Source organism: Gorilla gorilla, chromosome 13 (assembly GCF_029281585.2).
Source record: "Gorilla gorilla gorilla isolate KB3781 chromosome 13, NHGRI_mGorGor1-v2.1_pri, whole genome shotgun sequence".
In the NCBI taxonomy this organism is placed as follows: Eukaryota; Metazoa; Chordata; class Mammalia; order Primates; family Hominidae; genus Gorilla; species Gorilla gorilla.
The window spans coordinates 124,844,678-124,866,782 of NC_073237.2; the positions used below are offsets into that span (position 1 = coordinate 124,844,678).

General features: G+C 47.4%; 1 protein-coding gene across 28 annotated transcripts in view; it reads left to right on the forward strand.

The window, feature by feature from the left end:
* ODF2 (outer dense fiber of sperm tails 2) overlaps positions 1-22,105 on the forward strand; it is a 45,743-nt gene that overhangs the window by 6,537 nt on the left and 17,101 nt on the right. For all 28 annotated transcript variants that reach the window (XM_019033835.3, XM_019033822.3, XM_019033813.3 and 25 more), the window contains 6 exons: positions 7,466-7,636; positions 9,571-9,731; positions 11,180-11,309; positions 11,877-12,008; positions 19,840-19,911; positions 21,078-21,149. In XM_019033835.3, coding sequence (XP_018889380.2) covers positions 7,466-7,636; positions 9,571-9,731; positions 11,180-11,309; positions 11,877-12,008; positions 19,840-19,911; positions 21,078-21,149 — 738 coding nt within the window. The remainder of the gene's footprint in view (positions 1-7,465; positions 7,637-9,570; positions 9,732-11,179; positions 11,310-11,876; positions 12,009-19,839; positions 19,912-21,077; positions 21,150-22,105) is intronic.

A 22,105-nucleotide genomic window follows, 5' to 3' on the forward strand; every position in this document is an offset into this window, starting at 1 on the left:
GCCTCCAGGTTCAAGTGATTCTCCTGCCTCAGCCTCCCTAGTAGCTGGGACTACAGGCGCCCGCCACCACTTCCGTCTGATTTTTTTATTTTTAGTAGAGATGGGGTTTCACCGTGTTAGCCAGGCTGGTCTTGAACTCCTGACCTCAGGTGATCCGCCCACCTTGGCCTCCCAAAGTGTTGGGATTACAGGCGTGAGCCACCGCAGCCAGCCTATTTTTCTTATAGTTTGTTACATTAGAAATCTTTCATACCAGCAGTGAAAAGAAAAAAAAATAGAAATGAAAAACAAAAGTAACTCCTTGAAGTTTATAGTCATACCTCATAAAACTATGTCAAAACTGACTCTTTGATTTACCAGACAAAGGAGACTCCTTTCCCTTAGAGACAAAGGGAGTATGGGGCCTTCTTAGGATTAAATGGAAACTGCTCTGACCAGTACAATGAATTACAAGGATTGAAATTAGAATGCTGCCTTACATTTTTTACTACATATACTTCACTAATAATCAGTGAAATGTAAATTAAAAGCCGCAGTATATTTTTTTAAAACAAAAACAATGAGCTTTTTTCTTGAATGGAAAAAGTTTAAAAAATGACAACTATCTCCTGCCAGCAAGCATATGGGATATCAATGAATCTTTTTTTTTTTTTTTTCGAAATGGAGTTTCGCTCTTGTTGCCCTTGCCCAGGCTGGAGTACAGTGGCGCGATCTCGGCTCACCACAACCTCCGCCTCCTGGGTCAAGCGATTCTCCTGCCTCAGCCTGCTGAGTAGCTAGGATTACAGGCATGCACCACCATCCCTGCTAGTTTTGTATTTTTAGTAGAGATGTGGTTTGTCCATGTTGGTCAGGCTGGTCTCGAACTCCCGACCTCAGGCGATCAGCCCACCTCAGCCTCCCAAAGTGCTGGGATTACAGGTGTGAGCCACCGCACCCGGCCCGAATCTTTTAAAACGTTTTTTATAGGACTGTGAACCTGATTCAGCTGTTCTGGAGTCAGTTTGGCAGCACTTGTCTAAACATTGATTCTGTAATTTTTCGTCTAGGAAGTTGTCCTAAAAACATCATAGAAGAGTACAGGGATTTTTTTTTTGTTTGTTTTTGAGACGGAGTCTCGCTCTGTCACCCAGGCTGGAGTGCAGTGGTGCAATCTCGGCCCACTGCAAGCTCCGCCTCCTGGGTTCACACCATTCTTCTGCCTCAGCCTCCCGAGTAGCTGGGACTATAGGTGCCCGCCACCACGCCCGGCTAATTTTTTATGGTAGAGACGGGGTTTCACCGTGTTAGCCAGGATGGTCTTGGTCTCCTGACCTCATGATCCGCCCACCTCAGCCTCCCAAAGTGCTGGGATTACAAGTACAGGGATTTTTTGTAGATTTTTTGCTATAGCATTGTTTGTAACAGAAAAATTGGAAGCAACCTAAATGTCCATCAGGAGAGTGTTGGTTAAATTATAATACATCTGGCTGGGCGTGGTGGGCTCACACCTGTAATCCCAACACTTTTAGGAGGCCCAGGAGGGAGGATCGCTTGGGCCCAGGAGTTTGCGATCAGCCTGGGCAACATAGTGAGATCCTATCTCTACAAAAAGTAAAAAACTAGTTGGGCGTGGTGGCATGCGCTTGTAGTTCCAGCTACTCAGAAGGCTGAGGTGGGAGGATCGCTTGAGCCAGGGAGGTTAAGGCTGCAGTGAGCCATGATCATGCCACTGCATAGCCTGTGTGACACAGTGAGACCCTGTCTCAAACAAAACAAAAGAGAAATATGATACATCCATACAGTGGAATACCATGCAGCCTTGCAAAGACTGAGGTAGAGGCTGCTTGCCATGGCTTATACCTGTGATCCCAGCACTTTGGGAGGCCAAGGCAGGAGGATCACTTGAGCCCAGGAGTTCAAGACCAGCCTGGGCAACACGACGAGACCCTGCCTCTACAAAAGATAAAAAATTAGCTGGGTGCAGTGGTACGCACTTGTAGTCCTAGTTACTTGGAGGGGAGGTTGAGATTTCAGTAAGCTGTGATTATGTCACTGCACTGCAGCCTGGGTTACAGAAAAGGACTCTGTCTCAAAAACAAAAAGATTGAGACAGATATTTATGCATGATAATGAAGCATGGAGATGCACAACATATAACATTTGGCCGGCCCTATTTGTGCAGAAAATGGGCGTCTGTGTCCATGTATAAACGCATATGTTTGTATGTGCAGAACGTTTTCTGGGAGAATATGTTTATATCTACAGAACGTTTTCTAGGAGAATATGCAAGTAGTGGTAAGCAGTGATTGCCTCTGAGGTATGGCAAGGTTTAATGCTTTATTTTTATTTATTTATTTACTTTTTGAGAAAGAGTCTCGTTTTGTCACCCAGGCTGGAGTGCAGTGACGCAATCTCAGCTCACTGCAACCTCCACCTCCTGGGTACAAGCGATTCTCCTGCCTCAGCCTCCCGAGTAGCTGGGATTACAGGCACGCACCACCACACCTGGCTAATTTTTGTATTTTTAGTAGAGACGGGGTTTTGCTATGTTGGCCAGGCAGGTCTCGAACTCCTGACCTCAAGTAACCCGCCCACCTCAGCCTCCCAAAGTGCTGGGATAACAGGTGTGAGCCACCACCACGCACAGCCAAAAATGCCTTTTTTTTTTTTTTTTTTTGAGACGGAGTCTTGCTCTGTCATCTAGTCTGGAGTGCAATGGTGCAATCTCGGCTCACTGCAACCTCCACTTCCCGGGTTCAAGCAATTTTTCTGCCTCAGCCTCCCGAGTAACTGGGACTACAGGCGTGCACCACTACGCCTGGCTAATTTTTGTATTTTTAATAGAGACGGGGTTTCACCATATTGGCCAGGCTGGTCTTGAACTCTTGACCTCGTGATCCGCCCGCCTTGGCCTCCCAAAGTGCTGGGATTACAGGCGTGAGCCACTGTGCCCAGCCCAAAAATGCCTTTTAAAAAAATAAAAAGCCTTGGTAGTTTTGGTTTTTTTGTTTTTGTTTTTTTGAGACGGAGTCTTGTTCTGTTGCCCAGGCTAGAGTTCAGTGGCATGATCTCGGCTCACTGCAACCTCCACCTCCCAGGTTCAAGTGATTCTCCTGCCTCAGCCTCTGAGTTAGCTGGGACTCAGGCATGCACCACCACACCCAGCTAGTTTTTGTATTTTTAATAGAGATGGAGTTTCACCATGTTTGCCAGGCTGGTCTTGAACTCCTGACCTCAAGTGATCTGCTCGCCTCGGCCTCCCAAAGTGCTGGTATTACAGGCGTGAGCCACTGTGCCTGGCCTCCTTGGTAGTTTTCAAAGTACACATCACAGAGATGCTGCTATGAAAAATTTTCTTGTTGACATGGGTTGCTAGGGGTAATAATCCCCTCTGGAAAGCATAATGCCACTTCCAGCCCCATTGCCAAATCCTAGAGATGGAAGGTCCCAGAGAGGTGGCCTGCCCAGGTTCTCTCAGCACCTGAAACAGTAGCTGTCTTTTCTGCTTTCATTCTTGTGTCTGCCCCTTTCCACTTGCCAATGGCTTCCTGTGGCCCTGAGAGGCCCTAACTCAACCCTGTCCTTCATGGACGGAAGGCGAACAGCCCCTGGAGGTGGAAGTTTGAGGAAGATATGGAAATGAAGACCAAAAGCTGCTGTATGCATGTGGGGTTCTTGTTTGATATCTTACAACTCCTGGAATATAAGATCAGCTTTGGGAGAAAGAAGGTCTAGGTTTTTTTCTTGCCTCTATTACTAAAAGTGATCAGCCGGGCGCGGTGGCTCACGCCTGTAATCTCAGCACTTTGGGAGGCCAAGGCAGGCGGATCATGAGGTCAAGAGATTGAGACCATCCTGGCCAACGTGGTGAAACCCCATCTCAACTAAAAATACAAAAATTAGCTGGGCATGATGGCACGCTCCTGTAGTCCCAGCCATTTGGGAGGCTGAGGCAGGAGAATTGCTTGAACCCTGGAGGCGGAGGTTGCAGTGAGCTGAGATTGCGCCACTGCACTCCAGCCTGGCGACAGAGCGAGACTCCGTCTCAAAAAAAAAAAAAAAAGTGATCTATTTTTATTTAGGGAAATTTGAAAATACAGAAAAATAATCAGCTACTCAATTCTGGCTGCTATTAAGTTTCAAAATTTCTTGTTGAAAAGTACAGGCCCAGGAGCAATGGCTCACTCCTGTAATCCCAGCACTTTGGGAGGCTGAGGCAGGCAAATCAACTGAGGTCAGGAGTTTGAGACCAGCCTAGCCAACATGGCGAAACCCCGTCTCTACTAAAAATACAAAAATTACCCTGGCGTGGTGGTCGCGCCACTAATGTCAGCTACACAGAAGGCTGAGGCAGGAGAATTGCTTAAGCCCATGAGGCGGAGGTTGCAGGGAGCCAAGATCACGCCCCTGCACTGCAGCCTGGGCAACAAAGCGAGTCTCCATCGCAAAAAAAAAACAAAACAAAACGGAAAAGAAAAACGAAAAGAGGACTGGCCGGGCCTGGTGTCTCACGCCTGTAATCCCAGCACTTTGGGAGGCTAAGGCAGGCGGTTCACCCGAGCTCAGGAGTTGGAGACCAGCTTGGACAATGTGACGAAACCGTATCTCTACCAAAAATACAAAAAATTAGCCCAGTGTGGTGGTGTGCACTTGTGGTCCCAGCTACTTGGGAGGCTGAGGTGTAAGGATCGGTTGAGCCTGGGAGGCAGAGGTTGCAGTGAACCAAAGTTGTGCTACTGTACTCCAGGCTGCTTGACAGAGTGAGACCCCATCTCAAAAAAAAAATGGAAAAGTGCAGGGATGTACACCCATCAGAAGTGTATTGCTCCATGAATTTTCACAAGCTGAAGGTACCTGTGTAACGATCACCCAGCATCCTAGAAGCTGCCCCTGGCTTTTGTCTATGTCACTCCCTCCCCATCACAAGGAGTAACTAGTCACACTTTCTCATATATATATATACGTATATATATATATATACGTATATACGTATATATATACATATATATATACATATATATATACATATATATACATATATACGTATATATATACATATATATATATACATATATATATATACATATATATATATATATTTTTGTCATTTTAAAAAATATATAGTCATGTGGCCGGGCGTGGTGGCTCATGCCTGTAATCCCAACACTTTGGGAGGCCGAGGCGGGCGGATCACAAGGTCAGGAGATCGAGACCATCCTGGCTAACACGGTGAAACCCCGTCTCTACTAAAAGTACAAAAAATTAGCCGGGCATGGTGGCGGGCACCTGTAGTCTCAGCTACTCGGGAGGCTGAGGCAGGAGAATGGCGTGAACCTGGGAGGCAGAGTTTGCAGTGAGCCAAGATTGCACCACTGCACTCCAGCCTGGGTGACAGAGCGAGACTCCATCTCAATTAAAAAAAAAAAAAAATATATATATATATATGTAGTCATGTATCAATTAACAATGGGGATATATTCTGAGAAACATGTTGTTAGGCACTTTCATGATTGTGCAAACATCATGGAGTGTACTTACACAAACCGAGAATGGTAGAGCCTGCTACACACCTGGGCTGTATGGTCTAGCCTATTGCTCCTAGGCTACAGACCTCTACAGCATGATGCCGTACAGAATACTGTAGGCAACTAACACAATGGTAAGTATTTGCATATTGAAACGTAGTAAATATGGAAAAGGTACGGTAAAAATACGGTGTTTTGGGACCACTGTCATATATGCAGTCCGTTGCTGACTGAAATGTTACGTGGCACATGACTGTTTATACATTTTCCTATTTTTGTCATTTTAAGTATTAAAAGTAACCTCTTTTCTTCTAAAAGTAATATATATACCTGGATGTGGTGGCTCATACCTGAAATCCCAGCACTTTGGGAGGCCAAGGCGGGCTTATCACCTGAGGTCAGGAGTTTGAGAATTATCACCTGAGGCAGGAGAATTGCTTGAACCTGGGAGGCGGAGGTTGCAGTGAGCTGAGATGGCACTACTGCACTCCAGCCTAGGCGATGGAGTGAGACCCTGTCTCAAAAAAAAAAAAAAAGCAAAGTGTTTACAGCTTTGCATAAAGTTTCCTGAAGCATATATGCATTTTAAAATATTTTAAAAAATATTTAAAAAGCTGAGACTACAGGCACCTGCTACCACGCCCGGCTAATTTTTTTGTATTTTTAGTAGACACAGGGTTTCACTGTCTCGATCTCCTGACCTCGTGATCCGCCCACCTTGGCCTCCCAAAGTGCTGGGATTACAGGCATGAGCCACTGCTCCTGGCCCTAAAATATTTTTTATACTGACGTATTTAAAAAGTATTGTATTTTTTTAATACAATACTTTCCAGGTATTGTACCATGTGCATTTATAATATTTTTCGACATCATCAAAATAACTGATTACTCCTAAGAGCATTTCTTAATATCATACAATATCTGGTCCTTTTTCCAATTTACCCACTTGTTTCTACAATACCTTTTCAGCAGATTCATCTCCCTTTGTAACTGATCCACTATCAGCTATTCATATTCATTTAAAAGACTTTTGACATATTTTATTTCTACCCTAGGTATAAAAAAATGTACTGCCCTAAACTTTTGCCAACTTTGGGTATTATTAATGTTTTTGCTGATTTGTTATATTATTTCTTTATGAGTATTGTTATTTTTAGAGACAGGGTTTCGCTCTGTCACCCAGGGTGGCATGCAGTGGTGCTATCATAGCTCACTGCAGCCTTGAACTCCTGGACTCAAGGAATCCCCTGCCTCAGCCTCCTGATTAGTTGAGATCACAGGCATGTGCCACTACACCCACCTGATTTTCTTTTTTTTAGAAGGAGTTTCGTTCTGTTGCCCAGGCTGGAGTGCAATGGCGCGATCTGGGCTCACTGCAACCTCCACCTCCCGGGTTCAAGCGATCCTCCAGCCTTAGCCTCCTGAATAGCTGAGATTACAGGCATGCACCACCATGTCCAGCTAATTTTGTATTTTTAGTAGAGATGGGGTTTCACCGTGTTGGTCAGGCTGGTCTCAAACTCCTGACCTCTGGTCATCCACCCGCCTCGGCCTCCTAAAGCGCTGGGATTGCAGGTGTGAGCCACCATGCCCAGCGCTAGCTAATTCTTTTACTTTTATAGAGACAAGGTCTCGCTATGTTGCTGAGGCTGGTTTTGGCTTCCCGCCTCAGCCTCCCAATATACTGGTTTTACAGGGTATCCAGCCTATGTTCTTTATTTTAAACTTAACATTGTAGCCCAAGCTTTTAATTTTGATGTTGGGAATTCTCCAAAACCATCATTTAAACATGGATAGGTAATGTTCCATCACGAGGGTTCAGAGTATGTTCTTCATGGGGTCCCCGAGTTAGCTGTTACAGCTTTTCCCGTCTAATCAGTAAATAAGCCTCCAGTGGTGGAACTCGTGGTCAAGGTTCTGCCTTCTGAGTTCATGTGTTTCTCCCTCCTCTACATCAGAATCCACCTCATTGCCTGGAGATCACGCCACCATCTTCAGAAAAGCTGGTCTCAGTGATGCGGTTAAGTGACCTCTCTACAGAAGATGATGACTCAGGTCACTGTAAAATGAACCGTTATGATAAGAAGATTGATAGTCTAATGAATGCGGTTGGTTGTCTGAAGTCTGAGGTGAGAGAGGTAGGGGGCTGGGATAGCTACTACCCTGAGGATGTGCAGGAGCACCCAGGTGGGTTTCCTGCCTGGTCCCTCAGCCTGCGTCTGCAGGCCTTCTGGCCTCCTCTGCAGGGTTGCCCCGGGCTTCAGTTGCCTGCCCCGGGAGGTAGCTGGGGCAGCATGGGATCCCATCCCACCAACAAGGGCCCTCTCTATTGAGCACGTAGCTGTCCTGGTGCTCCACATGGGTGGTCCAATTTGAATTTTTACAACAGCATGTGAAGCCAGAGGTGTTACTGTCCTCATTACAGAGATGAAATACCTAGGAAACTAGGGCCTATGCCTTCCGCTTTATATAAGGTTTAACAAAAACAGGCCGGGCATGGTGGCTCACGCCTGTAATCCCAGCACTTTGGGAGGCGGATCCCCTGAGGTCAGGAGTTCGAGACCAGCCTGACCAACACGGTGAAACCCTGTCTCTACTAAAAAACAAAACTTAGCCATGCGTGGTGGCGTGCACCTGTAGTCTCAGCTGCTCAGGAGGCTGAGGTGGTAGAATTGCTTGAACCCAGGAGCCAGAGGTTACAGTGAGCTGAGATTGTGCCATTGCACTGTAGCCTGGGCGACAGAGAGAGACTCTGTCTCAAAAAAAAAAAAAAAAAAAAAAAAAAATATATATATATATATATATATATAAATTAACAAAAACAAAGCCCCAAAGAGGCCAAGGAAGTTTGTCCTCAGTTGCTGTGCTGTCTCTTGGGGTGGGATGTGACAATGGAATTGGAAATAGAACCTGGAAGTCCAAGGTCCCCAACTAGGAAATTGGCAGAGTTGTCATTAAAATCCAGGCCTCAGACTTGGATTGCTGTGTCAGCCTATGTCTTCACTGCTAACACGACCTGTGTCTTTAATCCTCCACCCTGTACTCGAGGTCCAGGGAACCTCCTGGAGAACCTAGGGCTGGCTGCCTAGAATAGGCCCTTCTTGGCCAGGCGCGGTGGCTCATGCCTATAATCCTAGTACTTTGGGAGACTGAGGAGGGCAGATCACTTGAGTCAGGAGTTCAAGACCAGCCTGGCCAACATGGTGAAACCCCATCTCTACTAAAAATACAAAAATTTGCCAGGCACATGCCTGTAATCCCAGCTACTTGGGAGGCTGAGGCAGAAGAATCACTTGAACCCAGGAGGCAGAGGTTGCAGTGAGCTGAGATCGTACCGCTGCACTCCAGCCTGGATGACAGAGTGAGACCCTGTTTCAAAAGGAAAAAAAAAAAAAAGCCCTTCTTCCCCTATAACTCAAAGTGCAAGAGCCTTTTTGTGACATCTCTCCTCCTATGGTGTGCCAGCCAAACCACGGTTTGCAACCTGGCTTCGTTCCCAACCCACAAGTCACTGGGGCTCTCTGTACTGAGTTTCCTCATCTACAAAAAGAGAATCAGCATCTCCCAGGAGAGTCAGTCTTCATGGCAGTTAACTGAGATTGCACCCATAAGGCCCTGGCACACAGCCTGTGTAGTTCTCAATTGGAAGGCCCCTTATTTTTTTGTTTTTGTTTTTTTTTTTTGAGATGGAGTCTCGCTCTTATCGCCCAGGCTGGAGTGCAGTGGGCACGATCTCGGCTCACTGCAACCTCTGGCTCCTGGGTTCAGGCGATTCTCTCCTGCTTCAGCTTCCAGAGTAGCTGGGATCACAGGCATGTGCCACCACATCTGGCTAATTTTTGTATTTTCAGTAGAGATGGGGTTTCACCATGTTGGTCAGGCTGGTCTCGAACTCCTGACCTCAAGTGACCTACCCACCTTGGCCTCCCAAAGTGCTGGGATTACAGGCGTGAGCCACCACGCCCGGCCGGGGCCTTATTTTGGTCCAAAGCATTGAGCCTAGCAATGTGGCATAGAGGAAGGACCTCCCTTCAGTGGCCCCTGCCTGGGTCCCCCTACGCAGGTCAAAATGCAAAAAGGTGAGCGCCAGATGGCCAAAAGGTTCCTGGAGGAACGGAAGGAAGAGCTGGAGGAGGTGGCCCACGAACTGGCCGAGACTGAGCACGAGAACACGGTGTTGAGGCACAACATCGAGCGCATGAAGGAGGAGAAGGACTTCACCATGTAAGGTGGCTCCTGCCCTGTCCCCGCTGATCTATTCCTCCCTGCCAGGCTGCCCTGAGCCCTGGGCAATAATGGAAAGCAACGTAGGAGGTGGGCACAGGCACTGTGCCTGTGCCCTGGAGCCTGTTCAACAGTCACACAATTAATTACAGTTAATTACCTGGTTGTGCTTATGATTTGTACTATGAGGGAAAGGGAGGACCCCGTGGATTGTGGTGTGGGACTGGGTAGCAGGGAACTGTTTCTGGAACAAGTGATATTTAAGGGGTGTCCTGCAGTATGGTTAAGCATTCGGCAGGTGGGTGCTAGGGAAGAAAGCATGCTACTCAGTGGGAACATCTTATGCGAAGGCCCCAAGGTGGGAAGGTGTTTGTAGCTGAGAAATGGAAGGCAGGCCAGAGTGGGTGGGCAGAGGATAAGGGGGCCACATAGGTTGGCAGGGGGCTGGCTCTCAGTAGCCACTTTGAGGCATTTGCATTGAGGGCATTTGGAAGCCATGGAAAGGATTTATTTTATTTAATTAATTTATTTGGCCGGGCGTGGTGGCTCACGCCTGTAATCCCAGCCCTTTGGGAGGCCAACGCGGGCAAATCACAAGGTCAGGAGTTCGAGACCAGCCTGGACAACATGGTGAAACCCTGTCTCTACTAAAAATACAAAAATTAAGCCGGGCGTCGCGGCGGGCGCCTATAATCCTAGCTACTCTGGAGGCTGAGGCAGGAGAACTGCTTGATCCTGGGAGGCATCTCAAAATTTTTGAGATGGAGTCTCGCTCTGTCATCCAGGCTGGAGTGCAGTGGCGTGATCCTGGCTCACTGCAATCTCCGCCTCCTTGACTAAAGTAATCCTCCTGCCTCAGCCTCCCAAGTAGCTGGAATTACAGGTGCCCACTACCATGCCCAGCTAACTTTTGTATTTTTAGTAGAGATGGGGTTTTACCTGTTGGCCAGGCTGCTCTCGATAACACCTGATCTCAAGTGATCTGCCCGCCTCGGCTTCCCAAAGTGCTGGGATTACAGGCATTAGCCACTGTATCCAGCCTACAGCCATGGAAAAGTTTTAAAAGCAGGGAGGTGGCCTGACTAGCCTTGGCTGCAGCGTAGAGAAGAGGTAGAAGGGCTCAAAATCGTATCTGAAGATGGTGGGTAGGAGGGCGTGACAGTGGAGGGGGCAGTGCAGAGATGACAATGGTGGCTGTTTGAGAGAAACAGGGCCACAGGTAGCTAATGTCTCCTGGTGTGGAGGCCCTGGTCTGGTGCCCAGGCAGATGTAACTTTTGGCCCTGGTCCTTTCTGAAGGCCACCCAGGCCAGAAGGGCTGTCCCTACCCCCTCCCCCACTTTTCCCTGACCAGAGGTGAGCCCCCTAGGGCATTGTGAGGCAAGGCTTGGATCTCTGGGCATGCGGGGGCCTGGGAGGGCTCACAGAGCCCTGTCTCCCTGGCCCCAGACTTCAGAAGAAACACCTACAACAGGAGAAGGAGTGCCTCATGTCCAAGCTGGTGGAGGCGGAAATGGATGGGGCTGCGGCTGCCAAGCAGGTCATGGCCTTGAAGGATACCATCGGGAAGCTGAAAACGGTAGGTGGCAGGTGGCAGGACCCCAGCCATGGAACTGGCCCAGGGAGGGGGCAGCTGCAGGCTGGGCAGGGTCTTTACGCGTCATCAGGCAGACTTTATGACATCTTCAGGCTGGGGGAGGGCACGCTTAACTAGGCCCCCACCCACCACTCTCACTTCCCAGTCCTTGACCCTTGAAGATGACCTCTGGTCACCGGGGCCTCTGAGGAGACCTCATCATGGGTCACCTGGGATCACAGTGAGTCAAGGCATGTGGTTGATTCCTGCAAGTATCAGCCACCAGGTCTTGTCATCCTCCTTTACTTCCTCCAGGAAGTCTGCCCTGACTGTGCTCACCCACACTGAGCCTTCCCACCCCTTTCTCCACCTTTGCTCGGAGCAGGCTTAGCTCCTGCTTGTCCCTTTAGGTCCACCGCTTCCAGGAAACCTGCCCTTGATCACCTTGGCACTGTACACAGCCTGGTTCTCCTTGTCTGGGCTTTCTGGCACCAGACCTCTTGAGTGCCCATGGGGCCTGCTTCTTCCCTTCTCCCCCTGCATCTGTAAGACTGGCTACTTGTCTTCCAGGAGAAACAAATGACCTGCACGGACATCAACACCCTGACAAGGCAGAAGGAACTTCTCCTGCAGAAGCTGAGCACATTTGAGGAGACCAACCGCACCCTCCGAGACCTCCTGAGGGAACAGCACTGCAAAGAGGTGAGCTTGGGGCCTGGCTCTTTCCCTCCAGCTCTGCATGCCCATCCTTTCTGAGCCTTTCTCCTTGTCTGTAAAAAGAAAATAAGATTGGTGCCCGACCTGAGAGGGCCTTAGAGAGATGTAATGAAATTGTTCACATGAAGTGCTCAGCACCCAGTAGACAAGTACCATCTTAGATGCCGTTGAATCCAAGCCAGGCAGCACCGGAACGACCTTGAAAGTCAGGAGAGGGGCAGTGGGGAGTCAGGGAGGGGTTCAGCCCAGGGCAAAGAAAAGACAGTTCCAGACCTGAGCTTTTTGTTCAGTAAGAGAATGATTAATGGCTGGCAGACACAAATCGTGTGGTCTCATTTTGTTTTCTTAAAATATGTTCTCTGAGGGTGGGCATGGTGGATCACTTGAGGTCAGGAGTTCGAGAACAGCCTGGCCAACATAGTGAAACTCCGTCTCTACTAAAAATATAAAAATTAGGCTGAGCGCGGTGGATCATGCCTGTAATCCCAGCATTTTGGGAGGCCGAGGAGGGTAGATCACGAGGTCAGAAGTTCGAGACCAGCCTCGCCAACAGAGTGAAACTCCATCTACTAAAAAAATACAAAAATTAGCCAGGTGTGGTGGCGTGCGCCTGTAATCCCAGCTACTCTGGAGGTTGAGGCAGGAGAATTGCTTGAACCTGGGAGGCGGAGGTTGCAGTGAGCTGAGATCACGCCACTGCACTCCAGCCTGGGCGACAGAGCGAGATTCCATCTTGGGGAAAAAAAAAAATTAGCCAGGTGTGGTGGCAGGCGCCAGTAATCTCAGCTCCTCAGGAGGCTGAGGCAGGAGAATTGTTTGAACCCAGGAGGCAGAGGTTGCAGTGAGCTGAGATTGTGCCACTGCACTCCAGCCTGAGCGACAGAGCGAGACTCCATCTAAAAAAAAGAAAAACATGTCTGGGCCGGGTGCGGTGGCTCATGCCTGTAATCCCAGCCTTTGGGAGGCCGAGGCGGGCAGATCACCTGAGGTCAGGAGTTCGAGACCTGCTTGGCCAACGTGGTGAAACCCCATCTCTACTTGAAAAATACAAAAATGAGCCTGGCCTGGTGGCAGGTGCCTGTAATCCCAGCTACTCAGGAGGCTAAGGCAGGGGAATCACTTGAACCTGGGAGGCGGAGGTTGCAGTGAGCCGAGATTGTGCCATTGCACTCCAGCCTGGGGAACAAGAGCGAGACTTCGTCTGAAAAAAAAAAAAAGTTGTCTGAACTTTATATGTTAGCAAGTATAGTCGACCCTCTGTATCTGTGGGTTCTGCATTCGTGGATTCAGCCAACCTTGGATTGAAGATATTTGGAAAAAATTACATATTTACTGAACATGTATAGACTGTTTTTCTTGATATTATCCCCTGAATCATATAACAACTATTTACATAGCATTTACCTTGTATGAGGTATTATAAATAATCTAGAGATGATTTAAAGTATATGGGAGGAGGTACATAAGTATATACAAATACTGTGCCATTTTATATCAGGGACTTGAGCATCTTTGGATTTTGGTATCCACAGAATGTCCTGGAACCAGTCCTCCATGAATACCAAGGGATGACTGTATTTCTTTTCTTATTTTGATAGTCAAATAAAAATTAATGATGTACAACATGTTTTGACATACGTACACAATGTAGAATGGCTAAGTCAAGTTAATCAACATATGCATTGCCTTACATACTAAGATATTTGTGGTGAAAACACTTAAAATTATCTCTTAGCAATTTTCAAGTATACACATCAGTAACTATAGTCACCATGTTGAACAATTTCTCCTTGTCTAACTGAAATCTTATATCCTTGACCAATATTTCCCCAATGCCCGTCAGTTCCATCTCTGGCAACCAGCATTCTGCTTCTGTGAGTTCGACTTCTTTTTTTTTCTTTTTTGAGATGGAGTCTTGCTCTGTCGCCCAGGCTGGAGTACAGTGGCGAGATCTCTGTTCACTGCAACCTCTGCCTCCCGGTTTCAAGTGATTCTCCTGCCTCAGCCTCCTGAGTAGCTGGGACTACAAGCGTGCACCACCATGCCCGGCTAATTTTTGTATTTTTAGTAGACACAGGGTTTCACCATGTTGGCCAGGATGGTCTCGATCTCTTGACCTTGTGATCCGCTCACCTCAGCCTCCCAAAGTGCTGGGATTACAGGGGTAAGCCACCGCGCCCGGCCGAGTTCAGCTTCTTTAGGTTCTACATATAAATGAAGTCATGTGGTCTTTCTGTGCCTAGCTTATTTCACTGAGTATAATATCCTCTAGTTTTGTGCATGTTGTGAAAGGATTTCCTTTTTGAAGGCTCAGTAGTATTCCATTGTGTATCTCTACTGTGTTTTCTTCATTCATCTGTTGATGGACACTTAGGTTGATTCCATATCTTGGCTATTGTGAATGATGGTATATTAGCAAATATTGCAGAAAAGACTGACAGTATAAATGGTTGTCTCCTCCTTGGTTCTAAGCAAAGAGATGACAATAGTCTCAAAATGCCAGTGCTAATGAAATGGTGACATTCTTCTTATTTTGCTTTTTTATTTGAGACCGAGTTTCACTCTTGTTGCCCAGGCTGGAGTGCAATGGCACAATCTTGGCTCACTGTAACCTCCACCTCCTGGGTTCAAGTGATTTTCCTGTCTCAGCCTCCCTAGTAGCTGGGATTACAGGTGCATGCCACCACACCAGGCTACTTTTTGTAGTTTTAGTAGAGACGGGGTTTCATCATATTGGTCAGGCTGGTCTCGAACTCCTGACCTCAGGTGATCCACCTGCCTCGGCCTCCCAAAGTGCTGTAATTACAGGCGTGAACCACCACACCAAGCCGTGTTTTTTTGTTTGTTTTATTTTAACATTGTCAACCTTGTTTTTATCTTTTTTTTTTTTTCTTGAGACAGAGTCTTGCTCTGTCGCCCAGGCTGGAGTGCAGTGGCACGATATTGGCTCACTGCAACTTCCGGCCTCCCGAGTTCAAGTGATTCTCCTGCCTCAGCCTCCTGAGTAGCTGGGATTACAGGTGTGTGCCACCATGCCCAGCTAATTTTTGTATTTTTAGTAGAGACGAGGTTTCACTGTGTTGCTCAGGCTGGTCTCGAACTCCTAAACTCAGGCAATCTGCCCGCCTCGGCCTCCCAAAATGCTGGGATTACAGGCATGAGCCACCGCGCCTGGCCTCATCTTTAAAAATTAATATATTGGCCAGGTGCAGTGGCTCATGCCTGTAATCCCAGCACTTTGAGAGGCCAAGGCAGGTGGAACACTTGAGGTCAGGAGTTCGAGACCAGCCTGGCCAACATGGTGACACCCCGCCTCTACTGAAAATACAAAAATGTGATGGGTACCCGTAATATCAACTACTCAGGAGGCTGAGGCAGGAGAATTGCTTGAACCCAGGAGGGGGGAAGTTGCAGTGAGCCTAGACTGCACCACTATACTCCAGCCTGGGTGACAGAGCGAGACTCTGTCTCAAAAAAAAAAAAAGCCTGTTAATATATAAAATAAGGCCAAGTGTGGTGGCTCACGCCTGTAATTCCCACACTCTGGGAGGCCGAGGTGGGAGAATTGCTTGAGGCCAGGAGTTTGAGACCAGCCTGGGCAACACAGTGAGACTTCATCTGTACAAAACATTTTAAATTTAGCCAGGTGTGGTGGCACACACCTATAGTCCTAGCTACTCGGGAGGCTGAGGTGGGAGGATTGCTTGAGCCCTGGAGGTCAAGGCTACAGTGAGCTGAGATTGTGTCACTCACTCAGGCTGAGTGACAGAGTTAGACTGTCCCCCCCAAAAATTATATATATATATAACAAGTATTGTAAAGTGGTATACTCACTGCCCAGCTTTTTTTTTTTTTTTTTTTTTTTTTGAGACGGAGTCTCGCTCTGTCGCCCAGGCTGGAGTGCAGTGGTGCAATCTCAGCTCACTGCAACCTTCCCGTCACGGGTTCAAGAGATTCTCCTGCCTCAGCCTCCCGAGCAGCTGGGATTACAGGTGCCACTCCCGGCTAATTTTTGTATTTTTAGTTGAGACGGGGTTTCACCATGTTGTCCAGCCTGGTCTCAAACTCCTGACCTCAGGTGATCCACCCGCCTCAGCCTCCCAAAGTGCTGGGATTACAGGCGTGAGCCATTGCGCCCAGCCACTCACCGCCCAGCTTTTAAAATAAGTGTCTACATAGTTGAATCCCTTTTGTGTGTCATTTTGCAATAACCTTGTCTCCCTCCCCTCAGAGGGAAGCTTTATTAATTTTTTTGTTTGTTTTGATACAGAGTCTCGCTCTGTCACCCAGGCTGAAGTGGCACAATCTCAGCTCACTGCAGCCTCTACCTCCTGGGTTCAAGCGATTCTCCTGCCTCAACTTCCTGAGTAGCTGGGATTACAGGCGTGCATCACCACACCTGGCTAATTTTTTGTATTTTTAGTAAAGATAGGGTTTTGCTATGTTGGCCAGGCTGGTCTTGAACTCCTGACCTCAAGTGATCTGTCTGCCTCGGCTTCTGAAATTGTTGCACTCCAGCCTGGATGACAGAGCCAGACACTATCTCAAAAAGGAAAGAAACCCAGGCATGGTGGCTCACGCCTGTGATCCTAGCACTTTGGGAGGCCGAGGTGGGCAGATTGCCTGAGCTCAGGAATTTGAGACCAGCCTGGGCAACACGGTGAAATCCCGTCTCTACTAAAATACAAAAAATTAGCTGGCATGGCGGTACGCTCCTGTAGTCCCAGTTACTCAGGAGGCTGAGGCAGGAGAATCACTTGAACCCGGGAGGCAGAGGTTACAGTGAGCCAAGATCACGCCACTGCACTCCAGCCTGGGTGACAGAGTGAGACTCCATCTCAAAAAGGAAAATAAAAGCCTCTTGCTCTAGCCAGTTTTCTCCTTTTTTGGTTTCTTAGCTTCTGTCATCCTGGAGTCCCATCTTCAATTGGAGATGAAGGGTCAGCTAATTTGAATTCCCACCCAAAAGTGGTGTTTTGTGCTTAGTCCAGGCTCAGCTCCTTGGTGCCCATCTGTGCTCAGGGCTCCCTCACCATCTCGGTGCTTGCTGGGTAGTGCTCAGTGTGGTGGGGAACTGCTCTGGTTCTGGAGTCCAAGTCGGCTCCAGGGCCCAGTACTACCCCTTCCAGCTGTGTGGCCTCACTTGCCTTCACTTCTCCCAGCCTTGGTCTCCTCCTCTGTGAGATGGGGGTGGTGATAGTGCATGGCTCTTAGAGTAGGGGGCTTTGGTGAGTTCATGCACATAGGATGGCAGAAGAGTTGGTTTCAGTGCCCCAGGGGAGGCCTGGAGGGCAGTGAGAACAGCCTCAGGTTCTGCATCCGTGGCCAAGCCTTCTGTCCCAGGTTCTTTGCCTCTTGTTGCCAGGGAAACCATAATACTGTCTTTTATCAGTTCCTAGGTCCCCAGGAAACTTTGGGAACCAGAGAGCCCTTTTCTCTGGGCTTATGAAGGGGATCTGTGGGTCTGAGAGGGAAAGAGGGTGAACAAGATGTCCCTCCCTCAAGGGATACTTTGTTCAGGTGCCAAAGAAAAATAGGGACAGTCACAAAGACATAGCCCAGTGAGAAAATGGGCCAGGGCGGGAGCAGGAAGTTCAGGCAAGAGGAAACCCAAATGGCTCATATGAGAGGATGCTAATCCTCACTGGTAATTAGAGAAGTGCAAATGAAACCAGCAGGAGTGCTGTTGGCAGATACTGGCAACAGAGGCAGAGGTTGGCTGCTGCCTGGTACTGGTGAGTGCAGGGAAGTGAGTCCTCCCACATCCTGCTTGTAGCCCAGTGAATTGGTGCAGGCATTTTGCAGGGCATTTCAGCCACAAATCTCAGACCTTCCGACCTGGCCATTCCTCTTCTTGGTATCATCCCTAGAGAGGCACTTTGTATATGCCCAGCAACGTCTATTGCTGCAGTGTTTGTAGTTGCAAAACATGGGAACAGCCTCATTGTACAGAGGTTGTGGGGAGAGGTTAAAAATGGCAGTGGCATATTAGAGACACGGAGAGGTTCCACATGCCATGGCATATTAGAGACAGAAAGCAGATCAGTGGTTGCTAGGGGCAGGAGTGGGAGGGAATGGGAATGGCTGCTTAATGGTACAGGGTTTCTTTTTTGGGTGATGAAAATGTTGTGGAGCTAGATAATGGTGATGGTTGTACAGTATTATGAATATACTAAATGCCACTGAATTTTACACTTAAAAATGGTTAGCCAGGTGTGGTGGCACACACCTGTGGTCCCAGCTACTGAGGAGGCTGAGGTGGGAGGATCACTTGAGTCCAGGATATCAAGGTTGCAGTGAGCTATGATCCATGATTACAACATGCACTCCAGCTTGGGTGACAGAGCTAGACTGTGTCTCTAAAAGAAATAAAAAGGTTAAAATGACAAGTTTTATGTTACATATATTTTACCACAATTTTTAAAAGTTAATAATGGAATATACCAAAGCCATTTAATTGTATACTTTATTTTGTCTTCTAGCTTTATTGAGGTATATTTGACACACAGAAGTAGTATACATTTTAAGATGTTCATCGTGATGATTTGATACCCATATACATTGTAAAGTGACCACCTCAATCAAGCTGATTAACACATCCATCACGTCACATGGTTACCTTTTTTGTGTGTGTGGTGACAACACTTAAGATCTCCTAGCAGATTTCAAGTATATAATACATCATGAATTATAGTCACCATGCTGTACACTTTAAATGGTGTTCAAATTTATATCTCAATAAAGCTGTTTTTAAAAATCAAGTAACAGCTGGGTGTGGTGGCTCACGCCTGTAATCCCAGCACTTTGGGAGGCCAAGGCGGGCGGATCACCTGAGGTCAGGAGTTTGAGACCAGCCTGGCCAACATGGTGAAACCTTGTCTCTGCTAAAAATACAAAAATTAGCCGGGCGTGGTGGCAGTTATCTGTAATCCCAGCTACTCGGGAGGCTGAGGCAGGAGAATCGCTTGAACCTGGGAGGCGGAGGTTGCAGTGAGCCGAGATCGTGCCATTGCACTCCAGCCTGGGGGACAAGAGTGAGACTTCCTCTCTAAAAAATAAAAAAAAATTAAAAAAAATTAACACATAAATACAATATGATATTATTTTCCTAAAGTTACACATGAATCCCTTTCCCCTTCCCCCCGAGACAAACAGTATTTCTCTTGATGCAGCAAAATGCTGTTTCATTACAGAGAAACAGTATTTCAATACAGTATTGAATTCTGTACAGTATTTTCAATACAGAGAAATACAGTATTTCTCTGTAGATGCAGAGAAAAAGGATGGGAAGGATACTCCTCAAACTAATAGCAGTAGGGTAGGGTTTGGAGGTGGGTACAGGAGGAACTGTAGCTTTATTAGCATTCACTATTTTATAGTGAGAATATATTCACATTACTTTTCAAATTAGAACTACAGTTTTTTGGGCCAGGTGTGGTGGCTCACACCTGTAATACCAGCACTTGGGGAGACCAAAGCAGGCAGATTGTTTGAACCCAGGAGTTCAAGAGCAGCCTGGGCAAACAGGGAGAACCTCCAACTCTACAAATAATAATAATGTTTAAAAAGTTGGGCATGGTAGTGCATGCTTGTGGTTCCAGCTACTTGGGAGGCTGAGACAGGAGGATGGCTTGAGCCCAGAAGGACCAGGCTGCAGTGAGCTATGATTGCACCACTGCACTCCAGCCTGGGCAACAGAGTAAGACTCTAAAAAAAAAAAAAAATACAATTTTTGGAAAAGGTAAAGAATCAATAAAATGTAGACATCTGGGTTTATTGCTTAATGACTTGACTTTTCCTTTGCCTTTCTTTGAAGGATTCTGAAAGACTAATGGAGCAACAAGGAGCACTGCTGAAACGGCTGGCGGAGGCCGACTCAGAGAAAGCGGTAACTAAGGCTGCCCTTGTCTACTCTAGTGGGTACAGGTGGCAAGAGCGTCATTCCACTACAAAGTGTAGAGGTGCTTGGATCAAGGCAGGAGGGCTGGAGCATTTCGCTAGGTCTTAGTTTCACGATCTGTAAAATGGGCTGATGTCCTCCTGTCATGCTTGTTCTGATAGGCTTGTCTAGTTAGTTACTTGAGACCTTGAGCCACAAAGCTGGACACCAACATAGAGAGGGTAATGATGATGTGGGATTTGTAAATCATCCGTGTCTGTTAAAGCTGGATTTCCATCAAATTTGTATTATGGATTCAAAGCCATCAAAAAGTACACACCTTTGGACTCAGTAATCCTAATTCTAGGAATCTCTCCCAAAGCAGCTTGTTCCAAAGTCTGTTCATGGAACCCTAAGTTCCTCAAGATGTTAATGAGTACAAGAAACTGAAGGGGAGGTTCCATAGCCAGTTAAATTTGGGAAACCATAGGCTGGCCGGAACATGAAGTTCAACAGCTTCTTTCAAGACTTTTTTGGAGTGTCTGCTGTATTAATGCTTTTGTTAAGTCTCCAAGAGATGGGAGGGAGACGGAGGCCCAGTTTCCCAAGGTGTGGCCTGTGGCCTCTGATGCTTAGTTGAGGAAGGAGTGGAGATGCAGCAAGCTCGGCGATAATGCCTAAATGTGCATTCCCAGCTCAAGAACCCTTGTTAAGTTATGATATACATCAGTAACTTGAAACGTCAAGCAGCTCTTTCAAAAGACACAGAAGATTTAATCACATTATGGTAAACATGAGATTTTAGGCTATGGAACGAAGTAGGCATATGACTTTTTTTTTTTTAACGGTGCTGAGCATATGAGTTTTAATGTGCATTAACTGGTTATCTCTGCATGGGGGGTTACGGGGTTTCTTTGGAGGATTTTTTTGGTTTGTTCTCAATGTTTTCTACAGTTAACATTGCTGTTCTTAAATTGCAAAATAAATACATGTTCATTGTTTTAAAAAAATGTTTTAATGCATATGTTAGGTGCTTCCTACCAGAATCTCTGACATGGGCCAATGTATGTAGGACCTTGGGCCCCAGTGGCCAGGTACTCACAAATCTCTCTCCTCCCTGGGCCGGGCCTCTTTGCCCTTCCCAGGGGCACCTGACAGCCTGTGTTCTCTCCCAGCGCCTGCTGTTACTGCTGCAAGACAAGGACAAGGAGGTGGAAGAGCTCCTTCAGGAAATACAATGTGAGAAGGTAGTGTGCTTTTTTTTTTTTTTTTTTTTTTTTTTAGATGTAGTCTCGCTCTGTCACCAGGCTGGAGTGCAATGGTGCGATCTCAGCTCGCTGCAACCTCTGCCTCCCGGGTTTGAGCGATTCTCCTGCCTCAGCCTCCCGAGTAGCTGGGACTACAGGTGTGCGCCACCATGCCCAGCTAATTTTTGTATTTTTAGTAGAGACTGGGTTTCACCATGTTGGCCAGGATGGTCTTGATCTCTTGACCTCGTGATCTGCCTGCCTTGGCCTCCCAAAGTGCTGAGATTACAGGCATGAGCCACTGCACCCAGCCGCAGTTGTGCATTTTTATGAGCCAGTAGAATATAATGGATATGCAGAGAGCTGGGTTCAAATCCTGTCTTTGGGCCGGGTGCAGTAGCTCATGTCTGGTACTTTTTCGAGACCAGCCTAGGCCACTCCCTAGCACTTTGGGAGGCCAATGCAGGAGGACTGATTGAGGCCAGGAGTTTGAGACTGTCCTGGGCAACACAGGGAGACCCCATCTCTACAAAATAAAAATAAAAATTAAAAAATCAGCCAGGTGTGGTGGCATGCACCTGTAGTTCCAGCTACTCTGGATGCTGAGATGGGAGGATCACTTGAGCCTGGGAGACTGAGGCTGCAATGAGTCATGGTCACGCCACTGCACTCCAGCCTTGGCAACAGAGTGATACCCTGTCTCAAAAAAAAAAAAAAAATTATTGACCACGTGCGGTGGCTCACGCCTGTAATCCCAGCACTTTGGGAGGCCGAGGCAGGTGGATCACTTGAGGTCAGGAGATTGAGACCAGTCTGGCCAACATGGTGAAACCCTGTCTCTACTAAAAATATAAAAAACTAGCCGGTTTTGATGGCACGTGACTGTAACCCCAGCTACTCAGGAGGCTGAGGCGGGAGAACCGCTGGAGCCCAAGAGGTGGAGGTTGCAGTGAGCT